The sequence below is a fragment of the Notothenia rossii genome, assembly GCF_949606895.1.
Source record: "Notothenia rossii genome assembly, chromosome: 10".
Taxonomy (NCBI): domain Eukaryota; kingdom Metazoa; phylum Chordata; class Actinopteri; order Perciformes; family Nototheniidae; genus Notothenia; species Notothenia rossii.
Genome location: NC_136908.1, coordinates 13,641,091 through 13,659,346, shown reverse-complemented (window position 1 = coordinate 13,659,346; position 18,256 = coordinate 13,641,091). Strand labels below are relative to the sequence as shown.

The 18,256-nt window shown below is 38.9% G+C and overlaps 2 protein-coding genes across 2 annotated transcripts; both read right to left on the bottom strand.

The window, feature by feature from the left end:
- Positions 1-110: 110 nt before the first annotated feature.
- LOC307022206 (uncharacterized protein) lies at positions 111-10,086 on the bottom strand. The gene is made up of 13 exons (XM_079654867.1): positions 9,772-10,086; positions 9,150-9,218; positions 7,285-7,309; positions 4,522-4,608; positions 4,281-4,423; positions 4,064-4,183; positions 3,925-3,970; positions 2,093-3,038; positions 1,850-1,952; positions 1,525-1,590; positions 1,315-1,416; positions 940-1,198; positions 111-763 (listed from the first exon to the last, which is right to left on the bottom strand). Exons 1-13 carry the CDS (start codon positions 9,823-9,825, stop codon positions 507-509), a joined length of 2,277 nt encoding a protein of 758 aa, XP_079510993.1. The 5' UTR covers positions 9,826-10,086; the 3' UTR covers positions 111-506.
- A 526-nt stretch (positions 10,087-10,612) lies between these two features.
- Positions 10,613-18,232, bottom strand: LOC307022958 (regulation of nuclear pre-mRNA domain-containing protein 1A-like). Its single transcript, XM_079655896.1, has 7 exons — positions 17,820-18,232; positions 15,346-15,475; positions 15,013-15,119; positions 14,753-14,847; positions 14,376-14,502; positions 13,574-13,749; positions 10,613-11,639 (listed from the first exon to the last, which is right to left on the bottom strand). Exons 1-7 carry the CDS (start codon positions 17,968-17,970, stop codon positions 11,565-11,567), a joined length of 861 nt encoding a protein of 286 aa, XP_079512022.1. The 5' UTR covers positions 17,971-18,232; the 3' UTR covers positions 10,613-11,564.
- Positions 18,233-18,256: the final 24 nt, after the last annotated feature.

Here is an 18,256-nt window from a genome sequence, read left to right as displayed (position 1 = left end):
ATTGCACTAGTAAAAATACAATGAGTAAAACACACAGCAATGTCCAATTGTAGTAAAATATCTCAATGCAATGCCACTGCCGCTAATAAAACATAGGATGAGATGACTGATGAGACTGATTTCATTTTTTTATTTTTCAATAAACTCTTGGACTGTACCACATTATAACGAAATGTCTGCAGAAAACAGTTCCAAAAAATCAGTAATGTTCATTAATTTAAATCTAAATACATATGCTGCACAGTTTAAGTATGTTACTGTTATCACATAGGCCTACTACTTTAATATTCTTAAATGTTACTTAACATTAAGAATTGAAAGACATATTAGCCGCCATAGACAAATGTTTTAATGTGTTAACATTCAGACTTTTAAAAGAGCAGAATAACTCAATTAGTAAAAAAAAAAAAACAATGCAAGAAAGACATTTAACATCATAACATGTTTTCAAATCAAAGTATCCCAATGAACAAATGGATGTTTAGTTTACACAATGTTTATGGAATTTATTTCCTTGCCACCAGTTCCAGAAGGGTAGAGGTGATTTTGTCTAGGCTGTTGGAGTACCGAGGGCCCCTGTCCATCCTAGGTTCTCGCTCCATGTGGAGCGGAGGAGCAGAGTTGTAGGGGTCCAAAAACTTCTGGCCGGCAGGTAAGTAATCATGAGGGTTCATGGGTTCTTGAAACCTTTCAGGATAGCGTGCTGGCTCATCTGGATGGTTAGCATGAAGTGTCCGAGATTGCCCGGGCAATCCAAAGACCTCTGAAAGACAAAAAATATGAAAAATGAAGTGCAAAGGGAAAACAGGACATGAGATCATTCTCAATATAGAATAAATTGTCCAAATGATGAGTGTTAACTTACCCCAAATGCATGATTCAGTGAATAGAAAATCCTTTATTATATACGGTATATAAAGCACATATTATAAACTGTACCTTCATAGCGGCTTCTGTTTGACCGCCTCGGTTCCCCGCGTACAGGATGGTGGTATTCTTGAGTCCGCACGTCAGGGATAATCTCATGCTGCTGCCAGTCTCTTTCTCTGTGATCTTCTTGAAAGAAGAGGTCGTCTGGTCGCCTCCGGTCCGAATCTTCTCTGAAGGTAGTCTCATACTGGTGTCTTGGAGACAACTCTCGGCCTGGGCTAAGGCTGTTGTAGTCTTGGGAAATGGATCCTCTGCCTTGGCTATTTTGCTATAGCAACCAAAACATGTTTCCTTATTAATTAATTGATTCTGCTTTGCAAAGAGGCAGAGAATAAAACGACATGTTCAGGCAGAAAGACTGACCCTATGCAGGGTGACACATACCACAACTTTCGCAGATTTTTTATTCTTGAAGTCTTTCAGAAGGTCGCAGAGTTTGTTTTTCAGGAAGTGAGCCTCTTCAGCATTTTCAATTTCAATGTTTTTCTGTTGAAAAGGGGAAAAGACACAGTTATGATGCCCTTGCAAAGAAAGGCTACACAACTAACACATTTCTGCTTCATGTGTTATAAATACAAAAATGTGCAATCTTACCATCATATCAAAGACATTGCTTGACTCTGGGCCACCTCTTTGATAGCCTTCAGTATATTGTAGGCTCTAAAAAAAACAATAGGTTTGACGTCACTTCAATAGTAATACCTCTTTATGCTCTTGACTTATTGGAAATGTTTGGATCACACAAATCAAAATCAATCCTACACAGCCACAACTGGAATCTAACTTTACAAAAAGGATAATACTTTTAATATTAGTGTAGCCCACTAAATTATTCAAATGTTGATTTCGATTTTGCATTTCATCATGAATAACATATTAGAAGATTACTTGAAAAATATGTAACTTTCTAATCAACCACCTGTGATTCGATGTTGTTGTCAGGATGTTTATGGATTTCCGGTCTAACATGTCTAGGATGACCACCAAACTTTGGATTTGGAGGTCTATACTCATCGTTGAACCTTAATTCAGAAAGCACAGTTAAATTAGGAAGATTAAAACCGAAAGCATTCAGTAGAAGAATTTAATTTCAACATTTTTAAAAGATATCAGCCAACCAGTAACAGGGATAGAAATCTAAACCAGGTTCATTATTACTCACATCTCATTTGTCGTTTCCAACTCCTCGGCAGTGGCATCAGTGAAGCGACTCTTTCTTTTTCTTCTATTGTGGCCCTCATCATTAGCCGCCCCCGCCAGGAAACGCTTGAACGGCTCAGGGATTTCAGAAAAGGCTACGGCAGCTTCGTCTCCCCTCTGGGAGGTATCAGGTCCGGTTCTGCGGTGCCCTCCGGCCTGCACTTGATGTGGTTCTCCCATTTCATGACAATAATCTATGATTGTGTTAAACAAATGGTCATGCGACTGGCCACTCTCCATAGGTGTGGGTTGGACTCTCCTCTTGGTCTCTGGTTCCCAGGATCCTTCCCTGCCTGCTCTATTCATACCGTTATTTCCACAAGATTCCCTTTCTAGAGACCCTCGCTGTTCATGGCCTTCTTGGTACACCTGGTGCAAGGGTTGGTACTCGGCATGACCTTGGCTACGCCTCACTTCATCAGGGTAGAACTCCTTCAGTTGATCTTTTTCTTGGGGATTTCTTCTGTAAGGAGGGGGCTCTTCTGCGTAATACTCTACATTCTGGTGATGGGGCATCTGCTCCATTGAATCATACCTTAAACCACCAACGGGCTCAGGTGCGCCTCTTCTTGGTGGATCTTCAACATAAGTATTTTCATACTCCGCACAAAAGTCAGGGTCCAGATACTCTCGTCTGTGCATTTCACTTTGCCTGTAATCTGCCCTCTGCAGCTCCTCGTCCATGCGGCCATGTCTGAGAGAGTACTCCTCCTGGTACATCGGTCTGTCTCTGTTCGATATGTGAGGGTCTCCTGGATGGAACGGGGGTGAGTTTGAGTAACCTGCAGGAGACCTCTGTGTGTGAGAGTCCTGATGGTCCTTCAGTCCTGGGCGGTGTGACGGCACAACTAGCTGCATTGAACTCTGTGAGGTGGTTTGGTCCCTATTATGCTCTTGCCTTAGGGGAACTAGGGAACAAAAATAAATGTTTGTTCAACAGAAAATATAACATACAATAACTCTCATATAAGCTTTTTTTTTTATTATATATACACATTTGATGACTTTAAAGTATGACTTTTAAGGACGTATGCCTAACTTGCTAACTTGTTACGACATCTTTTAATCCTTTTCTAAAAAGAACTCCATCATAACTGCTGTATTTTATTCATATGCGTATGCTTCTTTGCATTTTTGCATGTGTGGAAAAAGGCTATTATTCCTTAGCTTTGTTGTGTTTCTTTGTGTTACTTGTTGCTAGGCTACATGGACTGAATAGTGGACATTGTTGACATATTGCTGTACTAACACTTCCTGCTGCTCTGCATCACTTGTGACTTGAGAAGCTCAATATGTTACTGTTCCTGTCTTTATGGTGTTTCTTGGTCTTCCGTCTGTACATTTTAACCAACACCTCATCGGTTTCAAAACATCTCACTAACAGACTGGAGTTGAAAATTATCCAGCTGGGTTATACTAAAACATTTACAGAAGTGTATCAGAAGAGAACAGTGCTTAACTGTGCAACTTAAGTCAGACAGTTCAGCACTGTGTCCTATAAAATACTCTAAAATGTCTTGTTTAGTGCAAATATATATTTATATACAAAACATACTTTTAAAAGAAGGGGACATAAAATGACCATTGGCTGATATTTATTAACAATATCAGCCCCACAAATATGTTGTATAGGCAATAATCATCAGAAACCCTCTAAATGTCTAGTCAAACTCTTACTTGTTTAGATAACATTTCTATACATTATACATTCATGGAGGGCATGATATATTGTATGTAACCATGCCAATATCTTCTTCAGTTCATTATTACACAGAATTCACAGTAGGACTGTACCTCTCGATATGTTTAATTTTTTCTCCATCCCCTTTTTCCCAATTATCTGAAAGACAAAAAAGTTATTATTATGATTTGAAAATAACATGTTACATTATAATATTCAACATGTGCGGTTACTGAAATCTATATGTCCCACCACTGGAGTTCCTCGTCCATCCTGTCTCTCGATTATCTCTGCTCTGGCTCGTATAGCCTTACCACTCTGCGTCAATATGAACTGTTTATTCCGGGTCAGCAACTCAGGCCTCTTTGTTTCCTAAATAAATCATAGAAGTATGGCATTCTTACATTGTTTTTTGTCCTAAAAAGCATGAGAAGACACTAGTTTTCTGAAGATGTTCACAGTGCTTTACCATATATTTCAGCCGGTGTTTACGTCCAATCACATGAAGGACTATAACCTGTAGGTGTGAAATCTGATGACTACAAAGCGTACAAGAGTATCTGGGGCCTGATTGTGGATCACTCCAAGAGAGCTCCTCTAAGTAGTCCAAGCCTAAAAAAAAAAGGAAAAAAAAGCAGAAAAAAGTTAAATATGGATCAAATGAACATAGAAAAGTATTAGAAGTCAAATAAGTGTGTTAAGTTATTCACCAATGATGGCCTCATCAAGCTTTAGGTAATCCAGAAATTGGAATATGTCCTCAAATACTGGTACGAAGTTGCGTCTGACGGCAAGCCCTGAGAAACCCAAACACTGGTGGTTAGCAAGAGATAATAGCGAAGATAGGGAAGCTTTGCAATAGAGAGTTAATAATGCATTGTAAATCATTTGTTTTAGTTTTAGCTATACCACACTGTATCATTGTATATGGATTTAGAGATAATGAGCGAGGGAGAGATAGATGCTCAGATAGAGAAATAGACTAAGGTATAAGGAAAGACCGTTAGCTGAAGTAACAAACATTTTGTTTTTGACATCATATCTTGACATCTGAAATCTAGTTTCTTCAAAAATATAACCTCCACACATGCTAATAGGTATGATCTCCAACGTTTCTTCTTTGAACATTTCACTTCAGTACACAAATCCTGCTCTACTTACATCAGCAGGCAGATTGTTTCACATGTGGTGCATATCTTCGGTATCTCATGACTCTTTGGTGTTGCCGGGCAAATGTCCCCAGGTTCAGAAATGTTGACTAATCTGATTTTATGGTGTATAAACAAGTACATTGCAAGTAAAAAAATTATGACTGGGGAGAGGCAAAACAGCCTAGGCCTCCTGTCGCAACTCAAAGACAAAAGCTGTGTAACGCTTAATCCACATTACCAAAAGTACCATCCCCCAAAAATCGTCACAAAAAAGCAATGTTTACTATGAGCATGATGCAGCTTGAGCGCATAGTTTTTTTCTTCAGTTTGAAACCACCTTCCAACAGAAAGTTGGACTGAACAGTCAGCTTGTTTTATGTGCATGGTTGCACGACCACCATTGTTGTCACTCAGTTAGTGCATCGGCTCCTCTGCAAGTCTATCGTCAACGGCCCATCTACACTACAGGCATGAAAAAATCTTGAAGCTGGGCGTGTCTGAAGCTTGGCGATTTTTTGCGAGCAACCAATCACATGAATCTCCCGCCCCCGACATACAGAGCAATAGCAATGTTAAAACGAAGTAAACTGGATATAAACTCTCCAAACAGGCGAAAAAACTATCAGTTTCACCCACTGTCTCTGCCACCTCCCTCCATGCCTGGTTCCTCCGGTTTGTATCCCGGTAAATAGTTCCGGTCGTAAAGAACCGGGTGATTTGCTACCGTAATATCTCGTTTGGAATATGAGGAAATGAACTGCGGTCTGGCTCTCCCAGCTTGCACGCGGTTGGATTGGCTGAGCTTGCACTGGCGGGATTTGCATAAACGGAATTTGATTGGCTGATGCCAAGCATCGAGCCTCAAAAGTTGAACATTGTTCAACTTTTGATGCCGATAGATGCTCGTGATGCTTGCAAAGCCATGCCATGCTCCCCACAATGCAGTTCGGCGAAGATTCAAAATCTTCTACGTCACCCCATTCAAGTGAATGGGCGAAGCGTTGAAAGCATTTTTTGATGCCCAGTTACCCCGAACATCCATCTGTCAGTTGAACCACAGAGATGTTCGTGCACTCACTGATGCTTCTGCACCACAATGATTTGTGAAGCCACCGAATGTAGCTATAGTAAGTTATGGGATAGCCATGTAGAAACTTACTGTGCCACCCAAATGTTTGCAAATGCAACCCACTGTCATGATGGGTGAATACATTTCTGTTGACTCAAAGCCACCAGAAGAATATACACCCTCAGCTGGTGGCAACAGCGGATCTCAAGGTAAACTCCTCAGAAGAAAACGTAGCTAATTTAGCTAGGTAACCATATCATTGAGACCAAGAGGAGCATTCTCAGAGCCAACCAGTCTTGCCTACAGTGTCCGAACCAACACACCAGGCCAGACAGCGAAGGAAGTGTCTTCCTAGCCAAGCTCACAGGGCGCCAAGCCTGGCTCACCTGCTAACCATGTCTAAGATGTTGAGTCTTGTCCTGGGGACACTTTCCCCCAGCATGATTTAACTACACGGAGCAATCATCTCACTGCACAAAACAGAGGGGAATGTCAGTTATCCACCATCAAAAACAGGCCGTGCATGTGGATCAGCTGCAGTTAGCTGCACCAGTTAGCTGCACTCTGGGTGGCTTTGGCTGGTTTCTGTACAGACAATGATGTTCCAGTTCTGCAACGTCATTTATTGCGACACACGCAGTCTGGCAATCACACATCCTCGATTATTACTGCTGTGAGGCGTTTTGTCTACTTGGAACATGTGCTGAATAACTGTCCAACATACAATATATAGCATGAATATAGACAAAAGCACATTATATCTTGTAGGGAAAGGCCCCCCAGAAGATTTTGAAACCTGGGTACAGAAACATTTTTCCAATTCAGCCACAAGAGGACTAGTGAGGTTCGTCGCTGTTTTGGGGCAAAAAGGCCCGGGTAGACGGTGTTCCCATTCTTCTCAAAGGACTACGGTTATGTCAGGCCTTTGTGCAGGTAATTCAAAACTCCTCTCAACTGGAAGTAAGGTGCCTCAGCCAAAGCTTGAAAACAGACCCAGACAAAAATCACATTAAGGTGTTTAGACATACTTTTAGCTAGAAGGTGTATATAAGATGCTGGCATAGATTTGTAATAGTCCTCTGACTTCATACAATTTTTTTTACAGTTGATGAATCTAGACATAAATGATGAATATTAAAACCAGACCTTGCTTACCTTTGTGTGTGGACTCAATTACGTGCCAAAATAGACAGCAAATAAACTCAAGACCTGAATAGGACAACATTTCAAGGCTGGCGAGAAAGTTTACTTACCCGAAGCAATGAGGTCATCCTCTTTCTGCCAGGAACGAAAAGAGAGCAATAAAAGTTAAGTCAATCAGTGGAGGGTAAACAGGACAATGGTTCACCACTGCTTCAAACAGAGAAGGGGTTATATCATGGAAACACATTATTCTAAACACAGCTCACTTGAGGTGTGGTAAAGGTATATATGCTCAATTGGTTTTAAACATAATTTTATATTTTAGGCTTTCTTCGTGGGAGAATGTTAACTGTTTAAAAACACATTTAATTGAAAATGATATTGTGGTGGTTGACCCGATAGCCAAAAGGTTACGGCGCATACCACATAGTGAGCAAATAATTCCCCGGTGCGATTCTCGGTAGTAATCTCAAAAAAAAAAAAAAAAGATGTATATTTTTATGTAGAGAATCAGTATCCTGTTTTTTTGGACCAATGTTCAAATCCTTTTGCTTAAGCGCATAACAAGAGTGATTGTGTATTGGGAAGTATAATCTTTCAAAACGCGACTGACCACACATCAGTACTGTGTCACTCTGTCTGCATCAAGTGTAGACACTGAGGATGGACTGAAGATGCTGAAGAGCTTATGTAGCTCCCCGGCCCATTGTGGACAATTTGTTATCAACTATAATTCTTAGCTCTCGAAGAACCATCCATGTGTAGTCTTGCGTCTCAGGACAGCAGCCGAAACTTCCCACAAAAACAGGAATGTGCAGACTCCCTTGCGATTGTCTCCTTCGCATAACATAAAAAGAATAATACAAGAGAGTTTTTGACATTTCCATGCGCCTTGCCTCGGAGTGCTGCAGCTTTTGATCGGATAAAAGCCAAAGAAGAAGATTTGCAAAAATCTGTCCCTGAGCTGGCAAGTTTTCGAAAAGGAGTCGGAAATATTTTTAGAAGTGCATGTGAGACAGAGGTCTAAGGATAACCTCCATGTGACACCAAGAAAATAACTGTTCCAATGGTGTGGTATCCATAGTTTTAAGCTGTGTTTTTGTTGCCTTGAGTCTCAATACTTGACAGACGTGGAAATAGAAACATTTAGGTTGAGCTTAAGATGATGCCTTCAAGAAAGCAGGATCAAAGAGAGACATCAGCCCAACCTAAATGTGATAGTATGGCGTCTTCATGTGCCACCAACTTACTGCAAGTTGCACTCTTCAAAGACATGGCACTCCTCCAAAATCACCAGGACAAAGTCTTTATGATGGAATAACAGAACAAAAGCAAGTAAGGTAACATGATTGTCCGGCAGTGGCTCAGTCAGTAGGGGCTTGGACTGGGAGCTGTAGGGTCGCCGGTTCAAGTCCCCAACCAGACCTAAAATATGGAGTGTGGACTGCTACATGGAGAGGTCCCAGTTCACCTCCTGCCCTGCCGTGGTGCCCTTGAGCAAGGCACCGGACACCCCCCTTCTCCCATTGCTCCTCGGGCGCTGTACACTAGCTGCCCACTGCTCCTAGTACTAGACTCCTGGTACTAGGGCCCGGATGGGTTAAATGCAGAGGCCAAATGTCACTGTGTGTGCTGTGCATGTGTGACCATTAAAGAGGGGTTTCATCCCTCCCAATTCTATGATACACAGCGGGCAACGTAGTGGTGGCAGTGTTGTGAGCTTGGAAAGATGGTGACATTTCACCTATCGCTGCTCCTTATTTCTTGCTGTGAATTTTTATATTCTGTGGAAGAGTATAAAACATATATATCCTGTGGAAGACCTGTGATTTTTACAAAAAGAAGACATGGCAAAAACAAAGTAAAGTAAAGACTTGTAAATGTAGGCCTACTCATGGTTGTATTAGCTACATAAGTATAGACACACATTTTACAGACTGCATATCTTTCTGAAACAATTAGTTGTGTTTTGTACCTTTATATGTGTTGGTACAGTCAGATGTATCTTGTACAAGGTATCACCCCTTATGGATTTTTCACAGACCTGGATTCAAAGAGAAAACATAAAACCGTCAGTATCAAAGCTTTTTATGATTGTAATGATTTAGATTCTTTAGAAGTACTTGATCTTTTACTTAATTAAAAGTAGAAATACCAGAGTGTAGGAATACTCCGTTACAAGTAAAAGTCCTGCATTCAAAATGTTACTCAAGTGAAAGTACAGAAATATTGTCATCTAAATATAAGTCGCGAAAATAAAAGAACTCGCGAAGCAGATTGACTCATTTCAATAACAAGTAAAAGTATAATATTTGGTTCTGAATTGTAGTAGAGTACAATTACAAAGTAGCATAACATGGAAATACTTAAGTAAAGAACAACCTCAGAAAAGTACATTACTTGAGAAAATGTACTTAGTTACATTACACCACTTATAACATATTATGTAAGACATCTCTACGTATAACACAGTACCAGTCAACATCAACTCAAACTACAGCCTCGATAATAACCCCTATGCATGTTGTACACTCACTAAAACACGCTGCATTCATTTCAAAACCGAAGCTCGTGTAAGCTCACTTGAGCTATCTCACCTTGCACTCAATAAAGTTAGCCTCCTCTTCGTATGGTGTTTCGAAGTGGTCCATTGTCTTATTTTGTTACACTTGTGTTACCTGAATTCACAAGAAAACCGAGAGTTCCTACGTTAGCTAACGATTAGCTTTACTGGCTAGCGGACGCAACCACGCTATCGTTACTTTTTACTTTAATGTGGACCTGCAGGTGGTAATTTTGCGAAAAGTAACGAATGGGAGTATCGGTAGTTTATAATTATTCTATTCAATCAGGTTTACATATGTGGGAAAAATGCTACGATGGCTAACTGTTATTAATACTTCCTGTGTGTTTGTGCACATTTCGCCGTAGGAAACACCGGACAAGGTGTTTAGTTCCTAGCCTTACACATTGACACGTAACGGTTAAACAATATGCAACAAATATGCATTATAAAATAAATATGTATCTCAAGGGTCAGATATTAAAAACCAATCAATTTGATTTATATTGATTTACAAGAATAACTAACTGATTTACTTGACAGTTATGTACACTCTGTTACACTACAACGTGGAACTGTATAACTGACATTATTGTGTGTATTGAGTCTTTTTACCTGTTTCATTACATTTCCTTTTATTACAATTTGATTTAATATAGGATCGTTTATTCTATTTATAATTATGTTCGGTTTAATATTTCTCCATACCATTATGTTGAGTAGGCTACATATCAGCATTGTTTGTATTTGAACGTTTTTTTAATAGTTTGAAAAACAAAAGTGGATAACTGTTGATGAATGCCTTTTCACACACCTCTGTTTCCCCCTTGCAAGGATAATAACATGCAATCACATCAAGAGGACAAAGCTGCAAAGATTTTACATTTTCTGTTTATTTGGTTCTAAGAAGAATTTGCTTCATAAGTACAAAAACAAACAGCTTTGGGCACCTATCAAGCTGTGTGAGGCATATGCACAGCATTCAGAGTGGACTTAAGGATACATCTATGAAGCAGTATGATACAGTAAACAAGACAACAGACTCCTTCTTTCAGGACAATGAAGGTCTGAGCAACAATAAAGATGTAAAGAGAGAAACTTCAGTAATGTATTTTGATGACCATTTCACCATCACTTACAGGTATAACTCCCATCACTGAAATGCCAATGTGAATTTGTACACTGATCCATAAATGATTCTTGTCACAAAGAAGCATCATGTAAATGATCATTAAACAATTTGGTTTGTTTTCAGGGACATGGCTTACTCAGCTTCACAATATGGTTTCCTAATGATTTAACAAGTACACTTTTCTTTTATCGCACTCCATAAAACACCAATCTATAACCAAGAGAAAGAGAGATTCTTTTACAGATATAGTCAAAGAAAATGATGACAGTCATCCAAAAGATCAGAAATGATTATAAAGGAACACACTAAAGGTATATTCTCTGGTGCATTATCTTCAGTCACCATAAATACAAAAATACCACACCAGCGTCATCCATGCCATTTTAAAGCTGTGAAATGTAGGGGCCAAAGCATGAAGGGCCTGATGACAATGAATCAAAATGTACTGATAAAATACGGCACAAAGAGATGAGCTCAGAAAATAAGACATTTCTGTTATTTGAAGCCATATGGATAAATAATGTGTTAAAGACATAATGGGAAAAACCCTCTTTCACCACACTTTCCAAAAATAAGAACAGAGGATTATGGCAGAGTCAAATATTTAGGAGTTAGGTGAGATGTTTCAGTAGCAGGAGGCCACCAGTATGTGGCCAGGAGGAGAAACTTCAGTCAGTCTAAGAGATGTGGAGGCGTCATGGAAGATTGTTCAGACGCGATCGCAGCTCCTTCCGAACCTGGGTCACCCTCGCCAGTTTGCGTTTGTATTCCTGAAAAAGTCAACAGCAAAAAAAAAGTCCATCAGAGCTCAGATATCTTGTAATTTGAAGGACATTCGTTTTTTTAAATGTTCTCTCAACCTCAAAAGCAATTTTTAAAAACAATGTATGGCAAAAAGATAACATAAAAATGGAAATGATATATCATTCATGTGATAAGATTATATTGCATATTGCATTATACAATGTGATGTTACCTAATGGTCTAACTGAATTCTAATGGAAGTGTGGATTTTTTGTAGAAAAACAATATGCTGAGTTATCTCTCACATTAAAATGTTATTTGAAAATCAACACATATATGAATTAGGTTTGGTGAAAAAATGTAATATATATGTTTTGGTTATTACGCTTTAAAACCATTTAAACTCAATGACAAAAATGTATCACTACTTTTGCCACAATTCCATGACTGACAGCAAGTTCACTTCCATCTTTAAAAAAAAAGAAAAGGGAAGATCAAAATAAAAAAAAAAAAGTTTAATAATTGATTTTTTTTTAATAAAAAGCAAAGTGGGTTTAAGTTTTATATTTATTTTACTGTCTGTACTAAAGACAACCTACAAACACTGTACGGTAGTTATATACTAGTGGCACAATAGACTGTAAGACAAATATATGCACTCATTTATATCAATTTAAAAAAAACAGTAACATGGAGTGTCATTAAAATCAAATGTATTTGTTTGCCTAACAGCTGATGCATGTCGATATGGTGCATTTCTTCACCATGTTCATTATGAAAAATCCATAAATGTACATTATGTTGTATATACTAACAATACCAGGCTATATAATCCTGCTTTGTACCAGAATTCATAAAAACCATGCCTCTATTCTAAGTTTGACCTGTAATAATATGAGTTTTCCTGTATTTGAGCTCTACCAATTCTAATGAATTAATCTCAATTAAATTTAACAATGAGTGTGTAGGTAGCATTTACTGTGTCAATACTACATACACGAAATAATTCTGGTATTAAGACCATCTTTCAAATTGTGTACAATGCATTTACCACCAGAATCTGCATGTGTTACAGCAAAATAAAAGCACTCACAAATCAGTTTTGTTTTTTATTTTCATTTTTTTTTTTTATTACATAGAGTTGACTGGTTGAAGATACAAATTTGAAATACTTCATCTTCTCGGCCACCTGTGGATAAAGGCTGGACAGTTATTCTCACCAGAACAATGAGAACACAAGAAACTCTGTTGCCAATTTTTCAATTTCTAGTATTTTGGTCGATACTTACCTTTTGGGAAGTAGGTATGCATTGAGTTAACATCGAACTGACTTTAAGGTTAAAAGAACAGGAATCATTGATTTCAAGCGTATCTAATCAGGTTTTTCTAATGCCAGCACACCTGACCATCAATTTAAATCTACAGTCTGCCTGTGTTGCTGAAGCAGACATACAGTGTCATTGCAGAACTATGCAACATGCTGAAATACATGAAAACAAATGTTAATTCATAGGAAGTCTCAGTAAACAGCTACATGGGACCAATGAACAAAAATAATCAATGGGTCAAAACATATTTATAGAATTTCACTTGCATGGGCAGGGGTTACAATAAAATGCAGGCTGCAGCAGGTAAAAATATATTTGTTGTTATCTCTGGAAAAATAGGAAATAATCAAATGTAAATAATGATGCAGTATTTTCAACATGCAAGTCAAAGCTATTGTTTTTGTTTTTAATGTGAAAAGAAAGGATTCCGAAAGTTAGTGACTGTGTTCAATCAAGCGTCAGTGTGTTTTATTAACATGTCAGGGTCCAGATTTCACATGATGATAATTTTGGGTCACAAGTCAGTTCAGTGCTGAACACTGGGGGTGCAGGTTTGCAGGACTCGTGCAGGACTCTGAGGTGAGGCAGACAACTCATACAGTATTTAGAAGGAAAAAAAGTGATTTACGCACTTCAAGTTTCTGCTCGTTCTGGGTCAGGCCGTCCTTCTGGCTTTGAAGGAAGACCGTTAGTGTGCGTGTGAGCTGCCTCCTGTCATCAATCTCTGCAGCCAGGCGGCCGCTGTAGTCTGCTAGCAGCATGCAGGCCTCCTCCACCAGCCGGGAGAGCCGCTCTCCTGACTCCTTATCTAAAGCACAGGAAGCACACACAGAGCAGGGCACCATGTTTAAACATTATCAGCCTAGAGGGCTCAACTGGGGGTCATTCAGTTATCCATCAATACTGGTGCAATGTAAATAGCTGCTGTATAATCAATCATTGTTTCCTATGGAACACTGAGGCATTTTAGCCTATTTAGATTTTTCTAGTTTCAGTGTTTTGCTCCAAGACACTTCAGTTTGTTTGTAATATTTGTTTATTTAAGTTTAAGCAAGGGTGCTTTGCTTCATATCCTTTTAATGTACAGTATGTCAGAGTGAATACATTCATTGTAAGTTAAGGGATGGTTCTTCACGCACTGACTTGACCTCTAGTTCATAGCCATTTTTATTACACTGCCTTTCCCTGCTATAATAGATTATCAAAGCTCTTAGATGACACACATAGAGGAGGTTCCTCATCTTTAACTATTAGCAGTTGTTTTACTAAGTAATAGAGAGGTAACGATTTGGATCGATAAAACGATTCAATGATAGGAAATCATTGATCAAAATTGAAAACATCTATACATATTGCACGTGTGTTAATGAGCCATGGAACTGACTTGTGTGTGTAAACAGAGTCTAGGATAGTTTTCTGTGTCCCGCCTCCTACCTGTTATACTGTGAAGTAGCGACGTGTCGTGCACCTCAGCAGGAAGGGAGGAGATTCGCTGACACAGCACGGAGTCGCCAGAGGCTGCATTTTCCAGCTCCTGCAGGGCTCGAATTAACTCTGCTGTCTGAGGTGGAGGGAGGATCAGAGGCAAGGAGGGGAGGTTGGGGGAGCAAAGGGAGGAGAGAAATTAAGAAATATTTAAGTTGCAGTTGACATTAGTATAACAAACATAAACAATATTAGAGAGGCGGCAGAGAAAGGAAGTATTATGATACATTTCTTGCAGAAGCAACTGTATCATTATTAAAGGACCGCTATCTGGTTACGCTATACCCTGTATTTATGGCTGCATTGTGTTGAGTTGAGTAAATCACCTGTGGGGGCTCGGTGGGGGAACTCTGAGAAGCAAAATCCTCATCAGCAGGTCGGATCTCCTCATACGACCTCTTCTTAGCCTTCTTCGCGCCATCTAGTAATTACAACATTATTGGAAATGTTTGGATCAAACGAGTCGGAAACAATCTTTGAATCTGGAAACCAATTCTGAAATAGTATGATGCAAAATTAAACGTGAACGACGAAGCCACGATAGTTATTTGGTCACATTATCTTATTGTAAGTCATGTTAACTTACAGAGGACTTGTGAGAGCTGATCCAGCAGGATGTTCTCGTACACAGCTCGCTCCTGCCAGATGGACAAGACCCGACCCAACTGTTTCTTACAGCCCTCCTCTCCATCTCTGGGGCGGGACATACAGGTTAACCAACTTTAAAAAACTCTGATGGAAGGTCTGGACAATACATGAATACAATGTTATGAACTCTTCAGTAGAATGTATATCAATATGTTTAGGTACGTCCCATCAGGTAGGGATGTAAATCAAACCTAAAAAAGGCACAGTAAGTAGGATTTTCATAAAGATAAAAAATGTAAACAAATGTGCGTATATATATATATATATATACCTGTTTACATGTTTGAATGCCTCAACGATGACCGGAGCAAAGTCCTGAGTGAACTCTGGTCCTTTCTTCTTGCTGTTCTGAATGACGTCATTGGCCAAGTAAAGGAAGGTCAGCTTGCGTGATAACGGAGCTGCAAAAATTCAAATATACACACATACATATATAACAGTGAGGCATTCAGTAATAACTTATTTGAGTGAAGTTTTTGCTTAGGAGTTAAATGAACCCTTCTAAAACTACACATTTTAGTTTATTTAAGTCTTCATCCGAGAAATGATTTCAATGGAAAAAAATGGAAATGTTCCCAACCAAGCAGGAACATTATGTACTGAAGTAACTATGTTCTGAGTATCAACCACAGCAAGTTATAAATCACAATCCATTAATGGCAATTTACTCACACAGTTTATACTTTGTTGTAACAACCCATAGGGCCTTAGAGAGGGGTTAGGGCAGCGATAGAAAGCTGGCTCTTTATTTACATTAGATGAAAAAAAATACTTTTGTTGATTACTTCATTTTCATTCTGAGTTAGAAAATGGTAAGCGGGCCACCCAGCAAACCATCTGGCTGGTGTTTAGTGTTTAACAATTTCCTTTTTTTGGGTTATTTTGAGCTATATTTTCACATGGCTTGTTTTGTATGTCTTCTATTAATGGCACAGTTACATCATACAAGTAATGGTGCATTTTCCAGAGAAATGTGTTATCTCTGTCCCCATTGCACACTGCTTTCAGTCCACAGACGCGCTCCTAAAATACAAAAGCCTCTTGAGATATCATTAGGCTGTTAACTAGCAGTCTCAGGAAAACCGTGCCAGTAGTATAGAATAAGCTACAACTACAGATATATCAGACTTTCATACAACAGGCTTTTTCAATCTAATTCAAAACAATATTAACAACAACTCAATCTGTTTGTACTGTAACCTAATTTAGTCAATACATTGAGTGAACCCACTAAATTGTACTTTTGTGATTCAATGTAGATACAATTTCTTACAGTCTTAAAATGGAATTGCACTAACACTGACTAATTTAACGCATTCAGTATTTTGTTTTGGCAGTTACACTTTTTCAAACACTATTAAAAAGGTGTTAAATATTCAGTCTGACAAAAACATGTCATGCTCGATGGAGTTAAGCATTTACAAGAAAACGAAATTATCATATGGATATGACATCAGTCAACTTCAATACACTAATGTAAAATAATACTCATGCAACTTCTTTTTTCTCAGGTTATCTCCTGGATAATCCTTCAGCATTATATTGTCCTACACTTGATTATGTCTTGCGAACTTATAGTTTTTGTTGAACATCGGAAGTTGGTGTGTTTTAAAGATATCTTTTAAATTAAAGTCACCTTTGTGGATATTTGCATAAGAAGAGAGGGTTAATCCATAAAAAAACTAATTCATAAATTAACGTTGGTCTAGCTTGAGTTGTCTCACAACCTACAAAAAAAGCAGGTCAATCCCATCAGCTAACAACAACAGTAGCTAAAGTATTAGTGAACTGCATTTAAATTTAAGTTATTGATTGACATCATGTTAAAGTGTCTTTAACAGAACAGTTATGGAAGTACGAAATCACTGGAACAAAAAGGTGAAATAAATTAACTGTTCAGCAATCTATAAAGAGAACATAAGTATGTAAAGTTACTTTAAACATAATTATAAAGCAATAAATACTGCAAAAATCAACTGTTCACTTGTATTATTGATTTTGCAATGTGATTTGATTTTTCTAAATGATACATTATCAAATACAGCTGCTTTAAAGCTGGTATTTGCGTAAACTTTAGTATCCCAAAGATGTGGCGCAACATTCATTTGTAGTCCTCATTCTGGTCACCTGAATGCTCTCTTTTGGTCTCCACCATCTCCTTGGGGAACCAATTTGTCTCATGAGGTGCCAAGTGTTCTACTGCAAATACAAATATGTTGCTAACTTTCAAAGTCTGCCCTTTGCTACCATTTAACCCTAGCGTAGTGCATATCTGCAGTGGGAGGGTCGCCCAGACTGTAGTGTGAGGGGTCATTTTGAAATGATCGTGATGCATAGTATGACGGCCTTTATTGTTGTTTGCAAGGGCTAAACATTGCTTTAAAAAGCCACAGCGTCAATGCACATATTACCATTAACTGTATTAGACCTAACGTGTCCAACACATAACCAGACTGATGTTAGATAAATAACAATAGCATGGAGCAAGACTTCAACGTTACGGTTAGCCAATGCAGGCTAACGTTTCTGCAGGAAAGTTAGCTAGCCTTTCTGGGCTAACAGCGACGCGGTGCCTCATAAGTTTTTTAGCTAAGATAGTTGGACAAAATATGAAAACACAACAATGCTAACTTTTAGCCAGCTCCTGCGCCATATGGATGATTAGTTGTTTGTACATTGCATAAGCATTTCAGTGTTATTGTTGTTTTTTATTAAGGGGAACTAGCTAGCTCTTGTCGACCTTACCTTTTTTCAGTTCGTTGATCCAAACACTGACAATGGTCCTTGAGTGTTTTCTATGATGAATGAGCCACAACGACAGCGTCTGCACACTTTGTTGTGAGTTGCTGAGCTCGGACAGTTTCTTTTCTAAAGCTGCCTCAGAGAAAGCTGACATTTTGACACGGTCGTAGGTAGAACGAGGCAGCCTTCAGGGTTCTCCCAGATGTGTTATCTACTGCAAGTTAGCCAGTAGCGTTAGAAATGTAAGCCCTACAGATTGCATGTTATACGTAAAGACTGGTTATAAATGCTAACTAGCTGCAGCCGTGCTCCCAGTAGTGTAGGCTGGCTGCCTGCTGGTTAGCTCGGGGCTAAACCACAGCAGCCTGCAGGAGCTGCTTCCGCACGGCAGCTGTGTTGCGTTCAGATCAGAGGGAATTTACAGATATTGTTTTACAGTA